This window comes from Lithobates pipiens, unplaced genomic scaffold, assembly GCF_037356315.1.
Source record: "Lithobates pipiens isolate NorthernLeopardFrog02 unplaced genomic scaffold, aLitPip1_a1.2 Scaffold_27, whole genome shotgun sequence".
In the NCBI taxonomy this organism is placed as follows: Eukaryota; Metazoa; Chordata; class Amphibia; order Anura; family Ranidae; genus Lithobates; species Lithobates pipiens.
Genome location: NW_027507788.1, coordinates 65400066 through 65421668, shown reverse-complemented (window position 1 = coordinate 65421668; position 21603 = coordinate 65400066). Strand labels below are relative to the sequence as shown.

The window sequence follows — 21603 nt, the reverse complement described above, 5'->3', positions numbered from 1 at the left end:
TTCTTATAGACTTGATATGTTCATGCCATAATGCTGCCTCTGTTTCACATATTGCAATGTTACCTTATAACCACTATGTTACCCTTGCACCATAGAACCTTCCACCCAATACTTTTAAGGAAAGTATCAAATGCTTTCTCAACAGGTTAACATGTCATGGCACTAAAGTTCCTCGTGTGTAACGTTATAGGTTTGAACTCTATTTAAAAGAGATGGCTGGCTTTGAAAGAGTTTAAAGCAAAGCCACTGCTGACCAAAATGAACACAAAGGCTCATCTCACAATTACCAAAACACATCTTGCTTATCCCTAAGACTTTTAGGCAAATATTCTGTGGATTGATGATACACAATTTTACTTTTTGTAAGGTGTGCATCCCGTTACATGTGGCATAAAACGAATACAGCATTTCATAACAAGAACATCATACCAACAGTCAGACGTGGTGGTGATAGTGTGAGGTAGGGATGGGCTTTATGTTTGGGTCGAACATAAGATCGACTCGAACATTGGCTGAATACCAAACAATATGAGGTATTTGCGGCAAATTCGAAAGCCACAGAACACCCCTTAAAAGTCTATGTGAGAAATCAAAAGTGCTAATTTTAAAGGCTTATATGCAAGTTATTGTTATAAGACGTGTTTGGGGACTTGGGTCCTGCCCCAGGGGACATGTATCAATGCAAAAAAAGTTTTAAAAATGGCTGTTTTTTCAGGAGCAGTGATTTTAATAATGCTTAAAGTGAAACAATAAAAGTATAATATTCCTTTAAATTTCGTACCTCGGGGGTGTCTTTAGTATGCCTGTAAAGTGGCGCATGTTTCCCGTGTTTAGAACAGTCTGAGTGCAAAATGAAATTAAAAGTCATTTAAAAGTACTATCGCTAGCGCCAGCTATAATGAATTTTCGGTCCGGCAATACACTTAAAAGTTCATTGATAAAAACGGCATTGAATTTCCCCACAGGGGAACCCCAAACCAAAATTTAAAAAAAAAATGCGTGGGGGTCCTCCTAAATTCCATACTAGGCCCTTCAGGTCTGGTATGGATATTAAGGGGAACCCCATGCAAAAAAAATGGCATTGGAGTGCCCCTTAAAATCTAAACCAGACCCTGTGTGGGGGTCTCAAAATCCATGCCAGACCCCCTCCTGAACCATACCAGGCCACATGCCCTCAACATTGGGAGGGTGCCTTGGAGTATCGGCCCCACCAAAGCACTTTGTCCCCATGTTGATGGGGAGAAGGGCCTCATCTCCACAACCCTTGCCCTGTGGTTGTGGGGGTCTGCGGGCAGGGAGCTTATCAGAATCTGGAAGCCCCCTTTAACAAGGAGACCCCCATATCCCTGCCCCCGTGTGAATTGGTAATGGGGTACCCCTATCATTTAGAAAAAAGTTTTAAAAAGACAACAGACGGTTTTTGACAAGTCCTTTATTAATTTCTTCTTCTTTCCCCACTTCTTCTTCTTCTTCTTCCATCTTCTTTCGTTTGGTCTTCCTTCGGTATTCTTCTTCTTCCTCCATCTTCTTCTTCCCCCACTTCTTCCTCTGCTTCTTCCTTTGTTCTTCTCGTCTGGCATCTTCCTCCGGCTTCTTCTCCGCTTTGTCCTCCACATGCTCCGCCTCAGTGGGAGTCTTCCGCTGTGTGACGCTTCTGTTGAGGTGACAGTTCTTATATAATGGAGGGAGGGGCCACCCAATGACCCTGCCCCCTCTGACGCACGGTGACTTCCCTATTGCTTTCCCCATGTTGTCAGAGGGGGGTGAGGCCACCCTGTTTATGTAAACGGGTGACCACGCCCCCCTCTGACAAAAGCCGTAGGGAACTAGGAAAGATCAAACAATATCCATAGCATAATACTGTTTATTTAAAACGAAAAATTTAAATTTTAAATTTAAAGTGTCACCCAGGTCCCCCAAACACTTTTTATGACAATATAATGCATATAAGCCTTTAAAATTAGCACTTTTGATTTTTCATGTTTGTGTCCCATAGACTTTAACAGTGTACGCGTGTTCGAACAAATGTTCTGGATGCGAACCGAACGGGCGGTTGTTCGGCTCATCCCTAGTGTGAGGGTCTGGGGCTGCCTTGTAGCTTCAGCACCTGGACGACTTACCAAAATTGATGAAACTGTGAATTCTGAGCTCTACCAGAAAATTCTAAAGGAGAATGTCCAGCTATTAATTTGTGACTTCAAGCTCAAGTGCACTTGGGTTATGCAGCAGGACAATGATCCAAAACACAACAGCAAGTCCACCTCCAAATGGTTCAAACAAAGCAAAATTTAGGTTTTGGACTTAAATCCAATTGAGATGTTTTATCATGATCTTATGCCGGAAAAACATGCTGGAAAACCCTCCAATGTGGTTGAGTTAAAACAGTTCTGCAAAGAAGAGTGGGACAAAATTGTTCCACAGCAATGTTTAGTCAATCCTTTATGGATGTGGGTGAAGATGTATTTCCAATCCTCAGTTATCAGGTCTAGGGAAAGATTAATTTCCCACTGTTGGCTAGCTTTATTCAGTTTAAGGTCAAAAGAGATGAACAAGAGTGTGTAGAGGTCAGAGATTGGGTGTCTTTGGGGTTCAGTCCTCGTACATAGTACTTCGAAGGGAGAGCATTCCCTGAGTTGTGCACTTCTGAAACATGCACTGTGCATTTAGCATGCTGCTCAACCCTGCACTCTGTATGTAGCACAGTGCACACACCTTAACCCTTCACTCTATGCCTAGGGTACTCCTGAACTATACACCATGTGTGTAACGCAAGCCTATTTTTTAACAATGCCCCTTTAAGACCCTTCCACTGTTAGCACAGTTTGACCAGAACCATAATTTGCAGCATGTGCAAATAGTGGTGAAGCCACCTATATATATTAATAATAAAATGTAAAATGTGTACACCAATTGTTTTAAATCTACATCATTTTCATATGTATATCATTTTAATATGATTATATATAGGGGATTTACCACTATTTGCACATTGCAGCTCTACAGTATTTCTTAACTTTTGCAGACAGGGAGACACCATCACTACTATTTTTCAATACACTGGTTGATTTGCATCTTTGCTATTATTATTTTATGTAGGGGGTTACAGCATTATTTGCACATTGCAGCTCTGCAATTTTTCAAAAAAATTGCAGAGAGGGAGACACATTACTATTATATTTCCATACATTGGTTGATTTGCACTGGATATTCATTTATAAGTTTTACCATTGTACTTATAAGTCCATTTGTAGAATTGTATAAAGGAAGTGTAGGGTTGGGCTGTATTTTTTGACTTTTTATTGGTATACAGAGATCAGGACATACTGATCACCATTGTACAGGGGGCACACCAACCTCCATTGTGCAGATGCGCATTGACAAACTACCTTAATTCCACAGTCACAGACCATGAAGAAACATCCACATGCTGGTCATGCCCTCTTTATGGTCACACCTACAGATGTGCAATAGTGGTGTCACATTAGCAGCATCCCTTTTTCCTCAAACTCCGCCATAGCACCCCCCAAAAATGTATCTGGAACTGCCCCTGCTCTTCATCAGGACTAGGACAGCAGATGATAGAGTGTTGCACAGACCACTTCAGGGAATTGAATCATGCAAAAAAAAAAATGTAAACTGAAAGTATGAACATCTACCATAAAACAAAAACCAAACACTGCAGTTAATCATGTACCTCCTATAGTTAGGATCAAGAGAAGATTTCTTTTAAACCAGCTACAGTACTTTGTCCAACATGGTTTGGGAAATTCTTCTAGGCTCATATGATGTCCATCAGAAATAGGAACTTCAATGTGATTAGTCATCCTAGATATGTTGGTAAAACAATGGCCAGAGTCAGGGTACAACCTGAAAAAGAAGGACAGTTATTTAAATTCAGTGTAAAATTTGTGTTAAATTAAGAAATCCAAGTATTTTTTTATAGAATATGCTCCTATACCCCTAAACATCGCATAGTAGTCCATTATTGTGTCACTTACCTGACACAGGAGCCAGTGAAGTCACCGCTGTCCCCTGTAGTCCGGAAATGTTTTGGCAAATATCTCCGAAACCGTGTAGGTTTAGGAGATATTTCTTGGACCTACAGGTAAGCCTTAATCTAGGCTTACCTGTAGGTCAAAGTGGTTTGTAAGGGTTTACAACCACTATAACACAATACACATAAAAATTGCGGTTAATAAACATAGGAACATCTTTTACAAAATGTGTACAATTGCTAATATATATTTTGAGCACACAAAGTAAATAATCAGCACTACAGGACTTGCACATAATCTAAATTTGCCCCAATTCAACTCTAACATGATGTGATTTACTAAGAAGGAGGCACTGCACCAGTTCATACATTAATTGGTGCTCCGGAAAAGTCATTAAATTGAATGTGCTAACCGGGACACATTGAAGCGCAAATAGCGATAATAAATACCCGCATATGTAAACTGCAACTGGCGCTAGGGTAACTGGGGTTTTCACATTGATAATAGCGCACGCCCAATACAGTTGGTTAATTTCATCTCATTGGATGCGTCTTGTTAGGCAATTAGTAGGTGTTCTCAGTTAATTAACACGTTTCATGCTAATCTCATTCCTATCACTTCTAATATATCTTTGAAATGTGTTTTTTTTTTTCACCCAAATCTCTCAATACATTGCTAAGAATAGAGAAGTGTTTATAAACCCAATAAGTCATTTTTTTTCAGATCTTGATCTTTAAAGGTGACCCTACACAGTTAGATTTTAAATAAATAAGATTTAGCGCAAGAGTCTGCTTGATTTCCTATAATTTGAATTAAAGTGGAAGTAAACTCCCCTATCATTTTCATCCACGGAAGCTGCCATCTTTGCCTCTGTTTAATCTTCAGCTGCCACGGTGCTGCACATGTGATCAGTTATGACAACAGCCATTGGATGGTTTGACAGTGTGGTTGAGAGCACAGCCAATGTGCAGTTAGCATTCCCGGCATGCCGTTTTTTGAAACTGTTTAAATGGATGGGCTTACTTCCATTTTAATTGTTCAAGTGCGTCTTCCTATTATCTATTTTACGTAAATATCGAGTTGTACAGAGACATGTTATGCCATGTATACACAATCAGACTTTCTGGCGGACCACAGTCGGTCAGACAATTCAATCGTGTGTGGACTCCAGCAGACTTTTTCTTCCCCAAAGTCCGGCGGACCTAGATTTAAAGCATGTTTTAAATCTTTGCGCTGAAAGTCCGCCGGACCCAGTTCCTGTCGGGAAGTCCGCTCGTCTGTATGCTGGTCCAACGGACCAACTATGGCGCAATGGCAACTACAGCACCTGCACCTAGGTCTGGTATGGATCTTAAGGGTAACCCCCTACGCCAAAAAAACAGCATAGGAGTCCCCCCAAAATCCATACCAGACCCTTGTCCGAGCACGCAGCCCGGCCGGTCAGGAAAGGGGGTAGGGACGAGCAAGCACCCCCCTCCTGAACTGTACCAGGCCGCATGCCCTCAACATGGGGGGTGGGTGCTTTAGGGAAGAGGACACCCTGCAGCCCCCCCACCCCAAAGCACCTTGTCCCCATGTTGATGAGGACAAGGCCAGGGTTGTTTGGGTCTGCGGGTGGAGGGCTTATCAGAATCCGGGAGCCCCTTTAATAAGGGTTCCCCAGATCCCGGCGCCCCCACCCTATGTGAATGAGTACGAGGTACATTGTACCCCTACCCATTAACCTGGGGGAAAAATGGCAATAAAAAAACACACTACACAGGTTTTTAAAGTGGTTTATTAGACAGCTCCGGGGTCTTCTTCCGACTTCTCCACACTTTCCGGTTCTTCTCGCCGGGCTCCTCCACTATCTTCTGCTCTTTTGCTAGGAGAGGAGCCCAGCTTTCTCCTTCATCACCGCCATCTTCTTCTTCTTCTTCCTTCTTCTGTTCTTCCAATATTGACACAACGCTCTCTCCTGCTGTAATGCCGTGGACACATTGGCACACAGCATTACAGCGAGAGAGAGCATCATGTCAGAACCGGAAAGCACAGAGAAATCGGAAGAAGACCCCCGGAGCTGTCTAATAAACTACTTTAAAAAACTGTGTAGTGTGTTTTTTATTGCCACTTTTTCCCCCAGGTGAATAGGTAGGGGTACGATGTACCCCATGCTCATTCACATAGGGTGGGGGGCCGGGATCTGGAGGCCCCCTTATTAAAGGGGGCTCCCAGATTCCAATAAGCCCCCCGCCTGCAGACCCCGACAACCAAGGCCAAGGTTGTCGGAATGAGGCACTGGGTCCTCATCAACATGGCGTCCCCCTTTCCCAAAGCACCCACCCCCCCATGTTGAGGGCATGCAGCCTGGTACAGTGAAATTCACAGACATGACTAGGCATGATGGGAATTGTAGTTCCTGAACAACTGGAGGGCCGTAGTTTGAAGATCCCTGTGGATATATATATATATATATATATATATATATATATAGATAGATAGATAGATAGATAGATAGATAGATAGATAGATAGATAGATAGATAGATAGATAGATACACACCCTGAAGCAGGAAGCAATATACATTGGCCCAGAAGTGAATCTGTACACAGGATAGGTGTGTGTTTTGAGACCATATCATTTAGACATGCATACATGACCCACACAAACATCACCCTATTTAAAAATAGATAAAAAATGATCTTAATTTTCAAATAAGGATCATCTCTTCCTCAGAGAACAGTGATCGGGGCATGGTGGTGGGAAGAAATTAGCAGCAGTACAAGCAACTTACTGGAGGGGCGTGATGTCATTCCTGTGTGCTGGCCACCGCTTCCGGGAGCCAGATATGCTCCACGGGTATATATATATCTCTGTGCACACAGCAGTTGCGCATCTCGCATACACAGCAGTCGCGCATCTAGATGCATTTTGTGCATCTAGCTGCAGGAACACAATTTTGATGGAAATTAATAGTAATGCAGATGCAGATTTCCAGGACTGGACTAACAAATGTTTACAGTGAAAGTCAACTGGTGTTTTCTATTAAAAAGGTCTAAATGGGCCATTGACATGTATCACATTTGAACTTAGGAATGTGTCTTTGCATAGTTAAACTAAATGGAATCCTTTCTTATTTTTACTTGGGGATAGAGTGCAGAGGGATTAGAAGTCTTGTCAGTTTTTGGGGATGTCTGCACCCCTGATAGGGTGAAGACATTGAAGACACCTCTCAAATTTTGCCAGTTTCTCCTTCAAATTTATTCACTTCCTGTCACATAGCCAAACAGGAAGTGAGGGTAAAACCCTACAAATGTTTTTCCTTGGAGACACACAGGGCAAGCTAAATAGTTTCCCCATTAGGTAAATTGCACTCTAGCATTTAGCTCTGTACACCTCAAATTATTAGGCATCTTGGACTTTTGGGTTTATTTATTAAAGGCAAATACACTTTGCTCTACAAGTGCACTTGGAAGTGCAGTTGCTTGAGACAGCATCTTTGCTTCTACATGATTGGATGATAAAATAACCACTGCCAGTCCCCTCAGATTTACAGCGAGTACACTTGTATTGCAGAGTGGATAAACCCCAAAATACCTAATAATTTGGGGTGTACACAACAACGTGCTAGAGTACAATTTGCCTAATGGGTACACTAGTTGGATTGACCTATGTGTCTCCAAGGAAAGACATTGATAGGGTTTTACCCTCACTTCCTGTTTGGCTATGTGCCAGGAAGTGGAGCCTATTTTCAGAAAAGGGACCAACTTAAAAAAGACAAGCAGGAATTCTAACACTCACTTGGTTTCCCTCAAATGCCCACAATTAGAATAGGATTGTCTTGAGCTAGATTTTAAAATGCATTACTTGGATTGAGCATGCATCTGCAAATCAAATTATTAACAAAACACATAAAACATAAACATTTTCTAGAAATTTTATTGGTCAACAAAGCAAAACTTGGAAAAGAGCAAGAGAAGCAAAAAACACATGTATGTTAATTTGAGAGACAGAATATGGTTTTGAGGTCTCACCATTTTGCAATGGAAATTAACAGGAGTTAAAAGGACTGCGCTCACAAACGCACAGTCTATTAAGGATTTATTAGTCACAACATCGTGAGGACGTTTTTGCAAAATAATGCAGCACAGACAATTGAATCGAAGTGAAACCAACAAATAACACACATTGACAACATAAAAAAAAATCCCCCCCAAAAATAAATAAAATAAACAAAAGTCTCTCTCTCTCCAAAGTGGGTACATCTGTTAAGGGTGTCCTTAAATTTCTAACCCAAAGGGGGCGTGGCGACCGAGCGCTAAGATGGACGCTTGAGCTGAGAGCTCCGTTCGGCCACCGGAGAGAACAACCCTATAGCAACTCCATTGGTGACATATTTCCACATAAACCTATCTATAACGCAGTGTAGACACCTTTGCTTCTACCGAAGATGCCAAAAAATAGAAAGAATCAACAACCGCCGCGGAAACTTCCGAACCTTTTCAAGGCGCGCGGAATCACACAAAATGGCGCCGATTCGTGCGTGACTGAAACTCAAGAGCAGGCCTCACAACAATCTCACCTCCGAACGACTTCCCTCAGCGATTCCTCCTCGGGAACGAATAGCCCAACGACTAGAAGTCCAGCCAAACAAAGGCAACGGATATCTTCTCCAGAGGTAAACCGAGCGGACCGTGACATGGAGGTAAGCAGATCTGCTCCTGTAGGCCACGCTATACATCCACCGGCATCCGACCTGATTGCGGCCTACCCCACATCCGATCGACCGGTCTCAGATACAGTCCTTAAGGAGATGCTGATGTCACTCAAAGCCTCCATACAAGCTGACCTAACTGTAGAAATCACTAACTGCCATAGGGAAGTATTGGCCCTAGGTAATAGAGTGGATCAAGTGGAGCGCAACATGGGGGAATGCACAACTTCCTTCAATACTTTAGTAGAGGCCCACAAGTCCCATGATGAAGAGATAGCATGGCTAAAGAGTAAAGTAGCAGACCTCGAGGACCGCTCTAGGAGGTGCAATATTAAAATCAGAGGTATTCCTGAAGCCATACCTCCAAACCAATTACTGCAGTATGTACACACGCTATTCTCCACCATTATCCCTACATTATCTCCTCAGGAACTGACCATTGACAGGATTCACAGAATCCCCAAGCCAGCATTTCTCCCTGAAGGTACCCCTCGGGATGTTTTGCTCAAGATGCATTACTATCATATAAAGGAACAAATTATGACTGCGTTTCGTACTCGGGGCAACAACATATCTCAATATGCTGAATTGATCCTCCTCCCTGACCTATCAAGGCATACTCTGCAATTGCGCCGAAACTTAGCAACCATCACTAAGGCCCTGCGCAACCACAATATACCACACAAATGGCGTTACCCAGCAAAATTGTCCATCTCACATGATGGTACCACGCACACAGTTACCACTTTAGCTGAAGGTATCGCACTCCTGCGTCAATGGGGCATACTTCCACAACAAAGCCCTCTGGAACCACTTGCAACACAACTACGCCCTATTCCGGATGAGTGGCAAGTAGTTTCGCGCAGACGAGCCCCCAAAAATTTCACTGATGGTAGTAAATAATCACACACCGTTGACAAATATGTTCTCTCCCTGGGCACAAGGATTTCTTCATCTCTCCTTGTTCTTACCCCTGACATTTGTCATTTTTGCAGCTTTGTTTGCATATGGATCGCTTATATGATTCTATTTTTATTATTCTATACGTTATTGTTTATTTTTGTGGTTACACCCTTTGCTCCATTAGCACTGGACCTACACGTGATGGACCCTTCATCTTCATCTCCTGTTCTACTACATTTCTGAATACCATGGCAGCATCTCTTCTGTCAATCTCATGGAGATCAGATGGCTCTAACAATTCTCAAAGGATTCTGTGAGTACACTCACACATTTTTTTCCTACCTGAAATATGACCATTACTTTTGTTTCCATTAATGCCAGAGGCCTCAACCACCCTGTGAAACGCTACTCGCTGTGGACCGAAGCTCAGAAACTAAAGGCGGATATTTTATGTGTACAGGAAACTCATTTTCAACAGGACAACCATCCCAAATGTACACATAAAAACTACCCACATATATTCCTGGCAAATAACCCGAATAAAAAAAGCGGAGGTGTCCTTCTTGCCATCCGTGACACGGTCTCCTTCCATCTCAAGAAATCCATCACAGCCGACAATGGTCGCTATATTATTCTCCAGGGTAATATTAATTCTAAACCGTACACCATTGTATCCTTATACGCCCCAAACACCCGACAGATTCGATTTTTGAATAGACTAATCCGTAAAATACAACCTATCCAATACGGTAGTCTCATTATTGGTGGCGATTTTAACCTCATTATCGACCCACAACTTGACACTTCTAATGTTAAACGTAACAACAACACCTGTCTAAATACGGTCCTGCATTCTGAAAAACTGTACAACGTATGGAGATGCACACATGGCAACGAGAAAGACTTTACCTTCTTCTCCCATGTACATGGGTCTTATTCCAGAATAGACTTCTTTTTATCAGATCAATGGACCTTACAAAATGTTTCATCCTCTGAGATATATGATATTACGTGGTCTGACCATTCTGCCATATCACTTTCTATTCATGAGAAGGGTGTCTCTCCCTCGTCACCCATCTGGCGCTGCAGTGTTAGATTACTACCGGACCCCGGTACCAAGGAACTGATTTCTCAAAACCTTAAAACATATTTCCAACAAAATGAACATTCAGTAGAGAGTCCCTTCACACTCTGGAACGCCCACAAAGCGTTTATTAGAGGTATCCTTATCCAGCTAGGAGCTAGAGCTAAAAAAAAGTATACTGCAACCATAGACTCCATTACTTCCGATATCCACAATTTAGAAACCCTCAATAAAGCATCTCCCTCTCCCCAGCGGACTACCCAAATAACCTCTCTTAGAGAAAAATTAAGAGATCACTTGGCCCAAAACTATGATTTCTACCTTAGACGCTTGAAGTTACGTACCTATGCCTGTGCAAATAGAGCAGGTAAATATCTTGCCAATAGGATTAGAGCAATACGCACCAAAACTGGATTTCCCACCTGATACACCCTACATCCCTTCATAAAATCATCAATCCTCAGGAAATCGCAAACCACTTTGCACAATATTACGGTGAGCTTTACAACCTTAGCACCGACCCCCACACTCCTCAACCCACTGTCCCCAAAATACAGCATTTCCTCAATGATTTAGATCTCCCTAAACTGTCCGAATCACAGCTTGAATTGCTGAATTCACCGTTCACAAGCCATGAAATTACATCAGTCATTACTTCACTCCCTCATGGGAAATCCCCAGGTCCTGATGGACTAAATAATGAATATTTTAAAACCTTTTCCACTATTCTTTCCCCGTATCTCCAAAAGATGTTCACACGGGCAGCACACTCAGTATCCTTTCCAAATGAAATGTTAAAAGCATACGTGACCACCATTCCCAAACCTGGCAAAGATCCCACTACCCCTAGTAATTTTAGACCTATTTCTCTCCTAAACACGGATATAAAGATCTACGCCAAACTTATCGCCCTTAGACTGTCAGAGTTTATGCCTTCCTTAATTAAAAGCGACCAGATGGGCTTCATCAGGGGGAGACAAACTTCTGATGCTACAAGACGCATTATTAACATTGTTCATTATGCTAATTTGACTAAAACTCCTTCTCTGCTGCTCTCCATAGACGCAGAGAAGGCATTTGATAGGGTGGAGTGGTGTTATATGAGGGCAGTTCTCCAAAAATTTGGCTTTCAAGGTCTCATCTCCAACGCAATGTTGGCTTTATATTCCAACCCATCCGCCCAAGTCTTAACAGCTGGAATGCTTTCCACACCGTTCCCTATTTCTAATGGCACCCGTCAGGGGTGTCCACTATCCCCAACCATTTTTAACCTTATGATAGAACCTCTGGCGGAGGCCATTAGATCCCAGGCCGATATTACTGGACACGTGTTAGGATCTCGTAACCACGTTATCAACTTGTTTGCCGATGACGTTGTACTGATGCTGACAAACCCGTCCAGATCTCTCCCCTTAGTTCATGAAACTTTAAAAAACTTTGGTGAGATTTCGTACTATAAAGTTAATTTCGCTAAATCATTGATTCTAGATTTAGGAATTGACAAACGTATCAAACTCCAACTTCAAACCACCCTTCCGTATGTGTGGAAAGAGGATGGCATACCCTACTTAGGTATAAAAATCACCAATTCCACGAAAACTCTAGTCTCTGTCAACATTAAGCCACTGCTTCTAAAGATAGATGAAACGCTTAAATGCATAGCCAAGACTGAACTTTCCTGGATGGGTAGACTGGCAGCGTGTAAGATGTTAGTTCTTCCTCTCATATTGTATATGTTCAGATCCATACCTATACCTATCCCAACCCATTTCCTTAAGACCTTATCTACTACTCTGTGGAAATTCATATGGAATGGTAAAAAAGCTCGTTGCTCTCCTAGTAACCTGATCCCGAATAACCGAGTAGGTGGAGTAGGACTAATTGATGTTTCTGATTATTTGTGGGCATCTAGACTGGACCAACTCCAACACTGGTTCAAAACTATCGATTCACCACCTTGGGTTGAGCTGGAAAGGCACATGGCCCCAATGCCAGATCTAGTGGCACTGCTCGTGAGTGATGTTTGGAAACCCTGGGCTCTCTATTCCATGGCTCCCACCCTTATAGCCTCCTTACAAGCATGGAGGTTCTTCCTACATCATACCCATAAATCTCAAAATGCTGTGGAATTCAAATTTCCGCTTAGCCTGCTCGAGCATAAAATCCCTATGCTATCCCTAAAACAGTTCCCCAACCACGGTATCCATACCATCCAAGACCTATTGTCTAATGGTACAGCTCTTTCCAGCACACAGATTATGGCTCAATACAATCTCCCCAACAAGTACCAGTTTACATGTATCCAAGTGGCACATTTTCTAAAACGTAACCCTCCCCCTACTATAACAATGCCATCCAGTGCATGGAACTTCTTAACTCGCGAACGCCCCACCAGGAAAGGCATTTCGCTTTTCTACTCCTTTCTACATGATAAACAATCCTTTGTGAAAACAAAATCGATTGATAAATGGGAGGCGGATTTAGGGAAAACATTTAGAGATGATCAGTGGACAACTACATTTCGGGAAATCCAAAAAGCCTCCCGTTCTATTAATCATTGGGCAATGACTATTAGAATTATTAACAGATGGCAATACACACCATGTAGACTGGCAACATTTTCTCCGTCTGCCCAAAATACATGTTGGAGAAATTGTGGACAGCTAGGACATCTACTGCACATGTTTTGGGAGTGTCCCAATTTGGTTAGTTACTGGAACCAAGTATTCCAACTTATAACATCACTCACAGGTATTGTCACTCGCCCCAATCCATCCCTAGGAATTTTACATATGGGTATTGAACAATTTCCGCATGATATGTGGATTGTTATTTCCAACATCCTTCTTTCTGCTAGATCCATGATATTACAACATTGGAAAACTGCCATGACGGTAAACATCTCTGACCTAATTAGAAGAGTGAACCAACACCACACTATAGAGCGTGCTCTTGCCATAAATACATTGAAGTGCGATCTATTTGATAAGCAATGGAAAATTTGGACCAACAAATATAAGAATTCTGTGAACTAGATCTTAATCCTGATAAGATATACCCTGTGTAGTAACCAGTATTTGCATTACTGTTTGTGTAACCACCTACTTATCCATTTCTTTTTCACCCTTTCTCTCCCTCTCCCCTTTTCCCTCCCTCTATTGCATCGACTGTTAAATACAACTGTACAAGTCAACATGTCCTGTACCACTTGCCTTTGTATATCCTTTATAAAACAATAAAAATTTATTGAACAAAAAAAAAAAAAATTTCTAACCCAAAAAATACACTATCTGAGCATGCACAGAAAAATCCAAGTGCTGTTCGCATACAAATAGTTATACAACAAATACCACTACTATGGAAACTGACTTGTTAATTTTGCTTGTCTCCACTTGGCTGGCTTATATAAGAAGGCCAGTATGGTGGCCTGAATTTATGGGAGGAGCCCAGAGGGGTATTTAATCAGCCCGTTCGGCTGTGTTCCTTGTCGGTTCCTGTGCGCGATATCTGTTACGTCAGAGATCTAGGGCCGACTATTCGAGATTATACGTTGTGAGTTCAGTGTTCGTGAGTTCCCGTGTTCATTAGTCCCGTCTCCGTGAGTCCGTGTTACGAGTCTGTCTTGTCTTCGTGAGCGTTCGTGTGTTGTCGTTGTCAGAGTGTCGCAATACTCAAAATTGCCATTGTCGTACAACGCATCTGGTCCGGCTGTCGCAGGTAGGGCTTCGGCTCCCATTTCTCATTTCATGTTTTACTATGTCACTAAACTGCGATAGTCTGAACTCAGAAACCACTCACTAACATTTCACAAACGTATTCCGATCATGTCGCACGCATTCGTTACCGCAAACATCGGCTGCTCCTTAGCTTCTCGAAAGAAGTCGTTGTCACTCGTTCGTGACACCACATTAGGCATTCGTTTCACAGACATTTCATTCATTCGGACTAGTCACTGGTCATTTCTAAACATTCCGAATCGTTCGGATCATTTCTAAAAATTACAGGCGGTTGTTCATCATGTCAGAATGTTCTAATCAGTCCGGATCATTTCAAATAATTTCAAAATCATTTCATTCATTTCTGTCACAAGTCGCGCTCTGATTTGAATCTAGTCGCATCTTCGATGCACCGATTCGCTCTGGTGTGCCCCAGTTTTTCGGCCTCATTTCAGTACATGCTCCAGAGACAGAATCACTCACAGGTTCAGGCGCAGTCTCGGATTCTTGTCTTTGTCATGGCATATCATTTCTTGTCACGTATTACGCTCTATTACGAATCCAGTCGCATTTCAGGAATGCACCGATTCGCCCCGGTGCACCCAGTTGTTTGGCCTCATTTCTGTACATGCTCCAGAGATGGATTCTTTGTCGAATCATTGGTCCAGTCACTAATTCTTGTCTCTGTCATGGCATATCATTTCTGGTCACTTATTACGCTCCGATTCAAATCCTGTCGCATTTTTTAGATGCACCGATTCGTTCCGGTGTGCCCAGCTGTTTGGCCTCATTTTGGTACATGCTCCAGAGACAGGATTCATTTGTCAAAGCATGGGCGCATCCTCTGATTCTTGTCTTTGTCATGGGTATCATTTCGTTTCACCTATCACGCTCCGACATGAATAGTCACACTTGTGCACTAAATTCGTCTTGGCTCGCCCCAGGACAGGCCTAATTTCAGTACATGCTCCAGAGTCCGTTTCGTGCTCAGTCGTAAGGTTACGGCATGGCGATCCGGGCCTCTGCCATGGCGGACTCACTAATTTCACTGTCACGTTCTGCATCCCGGTTAGATTCCAGTTGTTTTGCAATGTTCCGATTCTAGCCGGGGACTTACTCATTGGCCTCATTTCACTAATTGCCTCATTTCAGTAATTGCTCCAGAGTCCGGTTCGTTGTCAGTTGCGTCTGTAACACGACCGAGTAGCGCCTCTGTCATGGCAGACGTTTCACTTAAAGGCAACATTTCATTTTTGTTTGTCTCATTTCATTTCATTTCATTTCAAAACTCACCACCTCACTGAAGTCACTATTTCAGCTAGTTGTCTGTAAACAGGTGTAGAACTCTCAACAAGTTTTGCCTTCATGTTCTTAGGTCAGTCGAGTTTCAGTAGGTCCACTCTGCACCTGTTCGGACGGTGCCTCCTTAGGTAAGAAAAAAAAAATGGAGAAGGCGCACGTAAGCAGGAGTGCCCCTTTTTTCATTAGGTATGTATACCATCAGAGATCACCAGCGAGTCTTGTAATCCATGTCACCCTAAATAGGTTCCGCTCAGAGAGAATCCAACCCCGAGGACAAGTTGACTCGCCTAGGCTTGGACTACACCACCATGTCCCTGGCTAGCAGTGAGAATCTCACAGCCCCGTTGTCCCCATCTCCAGTTTCAGAGAGTGGCAGCCTGCGGTCCCCCAGAACATGGACCATTCCTAGACTGACATCAGAGTTGAGGCGTAGAGGTGTACCCTTTCCTGTGACAGCCAGGAAGGCTGAGCTCTTCAAGCTCCTCTTCCCTCCTCCAGCCATGGCAGGATCCAGTACCCAGCAGACCTCCCTGGATTCTATCGCCTCCTCTATTACTCAACTCCATACCCTGGTGTCTTCCCTGGCTACCTCAGTTTCTGAGGTCCAGAATAGGGTGGCCCTCCTGGAGACTCGCCAGCCCGTTTCTCCCGAACCAGCAGCCCAGGCAGTGGCTATTTCTCTCACAGGTACCACAGGGTGCACTACCATGGTGTACCCTTCTCATCTGGTCCCGGCCAACGTCAGGAAGGACATCCTAGAGGGCAAGGACGTCAATCTCACCTCCCTGCTCATCTCCGTCCATGATCTTGTGGAGAACAAGGCGTAAACGTGGGGGGATATGTCAGTGGTCCTCAAGGCCAAAGATCCCAGGCTGGACAGGAAGGTTTCAGTCACAGAATTTACATTGGCCTTTGGCATGTTGAGGGATGTCATCAGCTCAGCTTCCCCCAGCAGGAGGGAGGAGCTGGATCTGTACCTCCACATAGTCGTAGACCTGGGCTACAAATATGGGGGTTTCGGTTTCTACGACTACCACCACTCTTTCTCTGCTAAAGCGGCCGCCAGACTCCTGCAATTCCAGACTCCTACTGACTGGAGCGTCATGGACACTGAGCTGTTCTGTCGCCACTTTGCGGGCCTACGTTCTCCCCTCTGCGCAATTTGCCAGTCGGCCACCCACACCGCCACCTGGTGCGCCAACTCGATAGCAGCTCGCCCCTCAGAAAACCCTTCTATCTCGGGTACTGCTCAGGGCCAACACGCCTGCCTCAGCTAGATAAATTTGGGCGCCCGGTCAAGACCATAGGAGGAGCAGCAATCTGCAACAATTATAACTACGGCTCATGCAACTTTAGCCAATGCCGGCTGCTCCATATTTGCACCCTGTGCCAAAGGGCTCACCCCAGGCTCATGTGCGAGGTTAAACAACTCAAGAAGTCGTGACTAAGCCGGGTCGACGTCTCGTGACTCAGCTTCTACCTTGCTGCACACCCCACTCCCTCGCTGTCCATCTACCTCGTTCAAGGCTTCACCCAAGGCTTCCACACAGGTCTCATCTCTCTCCCTCATGTCATATATGAGTGCCGGAACCTACGGTCAGCAGCCATCGACGAACAGGCCATAGATCAGCTCCTGCAAGCCAAGTTAGATCGGGACTTTATGATAGGCCCTTTCACCCAGCCCCCCTTCAACACCTGGAGAGTCAGCCCTATTGGACTTGTCAAAGGCAAGTTTTCGAATAAATTGAGATTGATGTACGATTTGTCAGTGCCTCATTCCTCTCCTATCCCCAGTCTAAATTTTCTCATCCCCTCCGAGGAGTTCTCTCTTAAATATGCCTCCGTAGACATGGCCATCCAGGCCATACTCAAGACAGGCATGGGCACCTGGCTCTCCAAGGCCGATATCTTGGATGCCTTCAAGCTCCTTCCCATCCACCCATCTCTTTGGTGCTGGCATGGCATCAAGTGGGAGCTGTATTATTTTTCTACCAAGCTGGCCTTCGGGTCTAAAAGCAGCCCCTGGCTCTTTGACACGTTTGCACAGTTGCTTACGTGGATCCTCCTACACGTAGCCCGGTGTCAAGAGGTCATGCACTACCTGGACGACTTCCTGTTGATTGAGCCACCGGGCTCACCTCCAGGGGACCTGGATAAGTTGAGGGTGGTATTCAGGAATCTCAATGTCCCTATTGTGGAACACAAGGTGGATGGTCCAGCGCAGTCCATCACCTTTCTCGGGGTTAACTTGGACACCAACACCATGCAGGCCAGCCTCCCCCCGGATAAACTGGCCCGCATCAGGGCGGTCCTGAAGGACTTCACTCACTCCAGAGCATGCACCAAGAAACAGCTGCAATCCCTTCTCGGCATGTTGAACTTTGCCATGCGTATCATCCCCCAGGGTCGCTCCTTTGTGTCCCGCCTACTGGTGTTACTGTCCCACACGCAGGATCCAGAGCAGGTCCTCAGCCTTGATTCCGCGGCGATAGCGGACCTCTCTATGTGGGAGGAATTTCTGTCATCCTGGAATGGCGTATCCCTGTTCATTCCCTCGATATCTTCCCTTTCACCCCAGGTGGTGACCGACGCTGCTGCCTCCACAGGCTTCGCGGCAATTTTTGGCCACCTCTGGCTCGCAGCTCCCTGGCCTCCCCAGATACTGGCAATACCCGGCTTCTCCGAAATATCCTCCCTTTTTGAGTTGTACCCCATCGTAGCAGCAGCACACATCTGGGGCCGCAGCTGGTCGGGCCAAACCGTGGCCCTTTCGCCAGATAACTTGGCCACTGCAGAAATCATTAATAAAGGCAGGTCCAGGTCTCTAGTGGGGATGTCCTTCCTGCATTGGCTGGTTCAGCTCTCGTTACTATTTCAGTTCAATATCTACTGCTCCTTTATCCCCGGTAAATGCAATCTGGAAGCAGATGCCCTCTCTCGCTTTAATTTTGTCTCGTTTTTTGAACAGGTGCCCGAAGCCAAACCGATGTCAGCAGCTATCCCGGCCTGGTCTAAGCTGACCCTGGACTAGCCACAGACCTTCTAGAAGCAACTCAGCTCATCAACCTTTCCCTCTCACGTCTACCAAATGGCCTGAAGGGCCTTCAACTGTTTCATGACACGCCACGGCACAGAGACATCCCGTGTCAAACAAGTCCTGGCCTTTATCTTCTACTGCCACTCGGAACTCGCATCATCCCACAATACAATCCAGATGTATCTAGCCGGTGTCCAACATTTCACGTCCCTCCAGGACCCTACTGAACCCTCGTTGTTTTCTTACCATGTCGTAAGGGCTGTCTTGCGTGGCGTCCAGAGGCGCCAGCCAGTGATCAGCACCAAACGCCTGCTTATTACAGGAGATATCTTCAGAAGCATGTCAGATATCCTGGCCACGTCACCCTTCGGTCTACATCCTAGCGTGGTCTTACAAGCAGCCATACATCTGGCCTTCTACGGCTTCCAGGAGAGTTCACCTGTAACAACCCCGCAGAACGCATGCTTCACAAACGCCACCTGGTCCGTTATGAAGACCATTTCATCTTACATCTAGCGGTCTCCAAAACACAACAGGTTGGCTCTGGTACATCCATTATTATAAGACCAACAACAGCTGGTGTCCAGTCTCCACTCTCACCCGCCTGTTGTCCCTTCTGGCCGATCAACCAGACGCTAGTCCGCTCCTGCCGTTCTATACCAAGCCCCTAAACGCTGCCCGGTTCATGGAACATATTAGGATACTTCTACGTATCCTTCAGCTCCACCCTGCTCAGTACTCCGGACATTCGTTCCGTATCGGAGCAGCCTCAACAGCCTCCCGCCAAGGGGTCCCGGACCACGTAATCAGGAAACTGGGCAGATGGAAGTCCACCTGCTTTGCCCGCTATATTCCCAATCCACAAGTAGAGATGGCACAGGCCTTCGTCAAATTCACTCAGTAACTAGATTAAATCAATAAAGCACAATCCCTACCTGAATGTTTTTGCCCCCTTATTTTGGTATACCGTACATTAGACCAAGGCACACTTTCAGGTCCATTTCTAGTGGTAAGTTTGTGTTAACCCTGTTTGTCATCCTTATCTGTACCGGCCATAGGGCTCTGAACCATAAATAAGAAGGCCAGTATGGTGGCCTGAATTTATGGGAGGAGCCCGGAGCAGTATTTAATCAGCCCGTTCGGCTGTGTTCCTTGTCGGTTCCTGTGCGCGATACCCACCCTCCCATCCCCTTTTTAGGGCATTTCTCAAGGCATCATACTCCTCACAAGAGTACTCATTTCACTTCATTTTATGTTCATGTTCGGAAGCGATGTCAAAGCGTCAATTTTGCCCATACGTCTTAAATGCACATTTTTTTGTTGTCATTTTATCAAAATTACAATTTTTTTTTTTTTTTGCATTTGAGTCCAAATATGAGATCCGAGGCCTTTTTGACCCCAGATCTCATATTTAAGAGGTCCTGGTAACAAGAAAAACTGCTCTACCAATAAGGAAAATAAAGACCACTGGGGTGGTCTACCTTTTGCAGTGCCCATGTGGCCTGCAATATGTGGACCATACCAAACGCCCCCTACAAGTTCATCAACAAACACATTACAAATATCAAAAAAGGGTTTAAGAATCATTTGGTTTCAAAACACTGTCTTCAGGTACACAATAGAGATCCAGTCAACAATTGATAAGTTTAAGCCCAACTGGAGGGGGAGCTATATGGGGAGAGAAATCTCAAAGCTTGAGATAGCATGGATCCATCGCCTAAAAACATATACTCCATATGGGTTAAACGTCGACACAGATGTCAACGCTTTCATCAATAATGCTTGAATCCCCTTTAGTTTGCTTAGTGACCTATCAATTATAAGTTGTATGTGTTTTAGTTATGATACAATTTATTTTTTTGGGTGCCCACTTATTGATGTATACATATTTGTGGTTGTAGTGCTGCAGGAGTATGCATCCAACACTTTTTTTTTGGGGGGGGGGGATATTGTACATCTAATATAGTTGCCCGATTTCCCGGGTTACTTAAGACGCTCGCTTTGTCATGCAAGGATGTGCGGTTTATTGACTTACTATATATATATATTTTTATCCGCATTATTTCTTTTTTTTTATACACACTTTTTTTAGGTTTGAATTCATATTTTGTCCATGCTTACTCTGGATAAATTTGAAATAATATTAATGTATCTTCACGATATTCACAATATTATAGGGTTAATATTTATTTTTTAGATAGAATTCTTTCTCCTTTCCAATCATATTATTCGTGATGTGCCCATTTCATTTTTATTTTAATTTTATTTCTCACTTTTATTCATTTACAACATTTTATTTGTTGTGGTTATATATAATAACTTTTCTATTCTCATCCTTCTTTTTGTTTTGCGGGCGGGTGTGTTGTCCGTACAGACACGCAGGAACGTGAGGTTTGTGTCTGTTGGACGGCACATTTGTTCTCTTTATAAGATATCAAATTTTTCACTTATTTTTCATTTATTTTTAGTTGATTATTGTTTTCTACAATATCTATGTGTTGGGCAAACTATGGGCAATTTCTCCCTTAATTAAGATGGTTTCCAGCCATTTCCTTGCACGCCAGAATGAGGTGTGGTATCATAAATAGCGGTGAATTACTGACCACCCTATCCCCATTGAGAACATCTGTTTTGATGGCGAAACGCGTCTGGGAGGACATGCAGTGACGTCACCACGCTACTGACGAAGGAGGAAGGGCTCCGTGTGTGCCGGCCGGCATCTTTGTTTTTAAATGTCTTCACTATCTGCAATATTGTGAGTATCATTTGCTTTTAAATACATTTAGTGTTAAATACAGTATTACGCTATGGTCCTTCTTTAATTTATATGGTCCATGCCGCCACAAAATACACTGTTTGCCGAGTCCAAGGGT

General features: G+C 44.1%; 1 protein-coding gene across 1 annotated transcript in view; it reads right to left on the bottom strand.

The window, feature by feature from the left end:
* The window catches only part of LOC143933904 (excitatory amino acid transporter 2-like), a 409110-nt gene that overhangs the window by 230389 nt on the left and 157118 nt on the right, over window positions 1-21603 (bottom strand). Inside the window, exon 2 of the mRNA XM_077457022.1 lies at window positions 3695-3867. Within this exon, the coding sequence (XP_077313148.1) occupies window positions 3695-3824 (130 nt within the window). The 5' untranslated portion in view covers window positions 3825-3867. The remainder of the gene's footprint in view (window positions 1-3694; window positions 3868-21603) is intronic.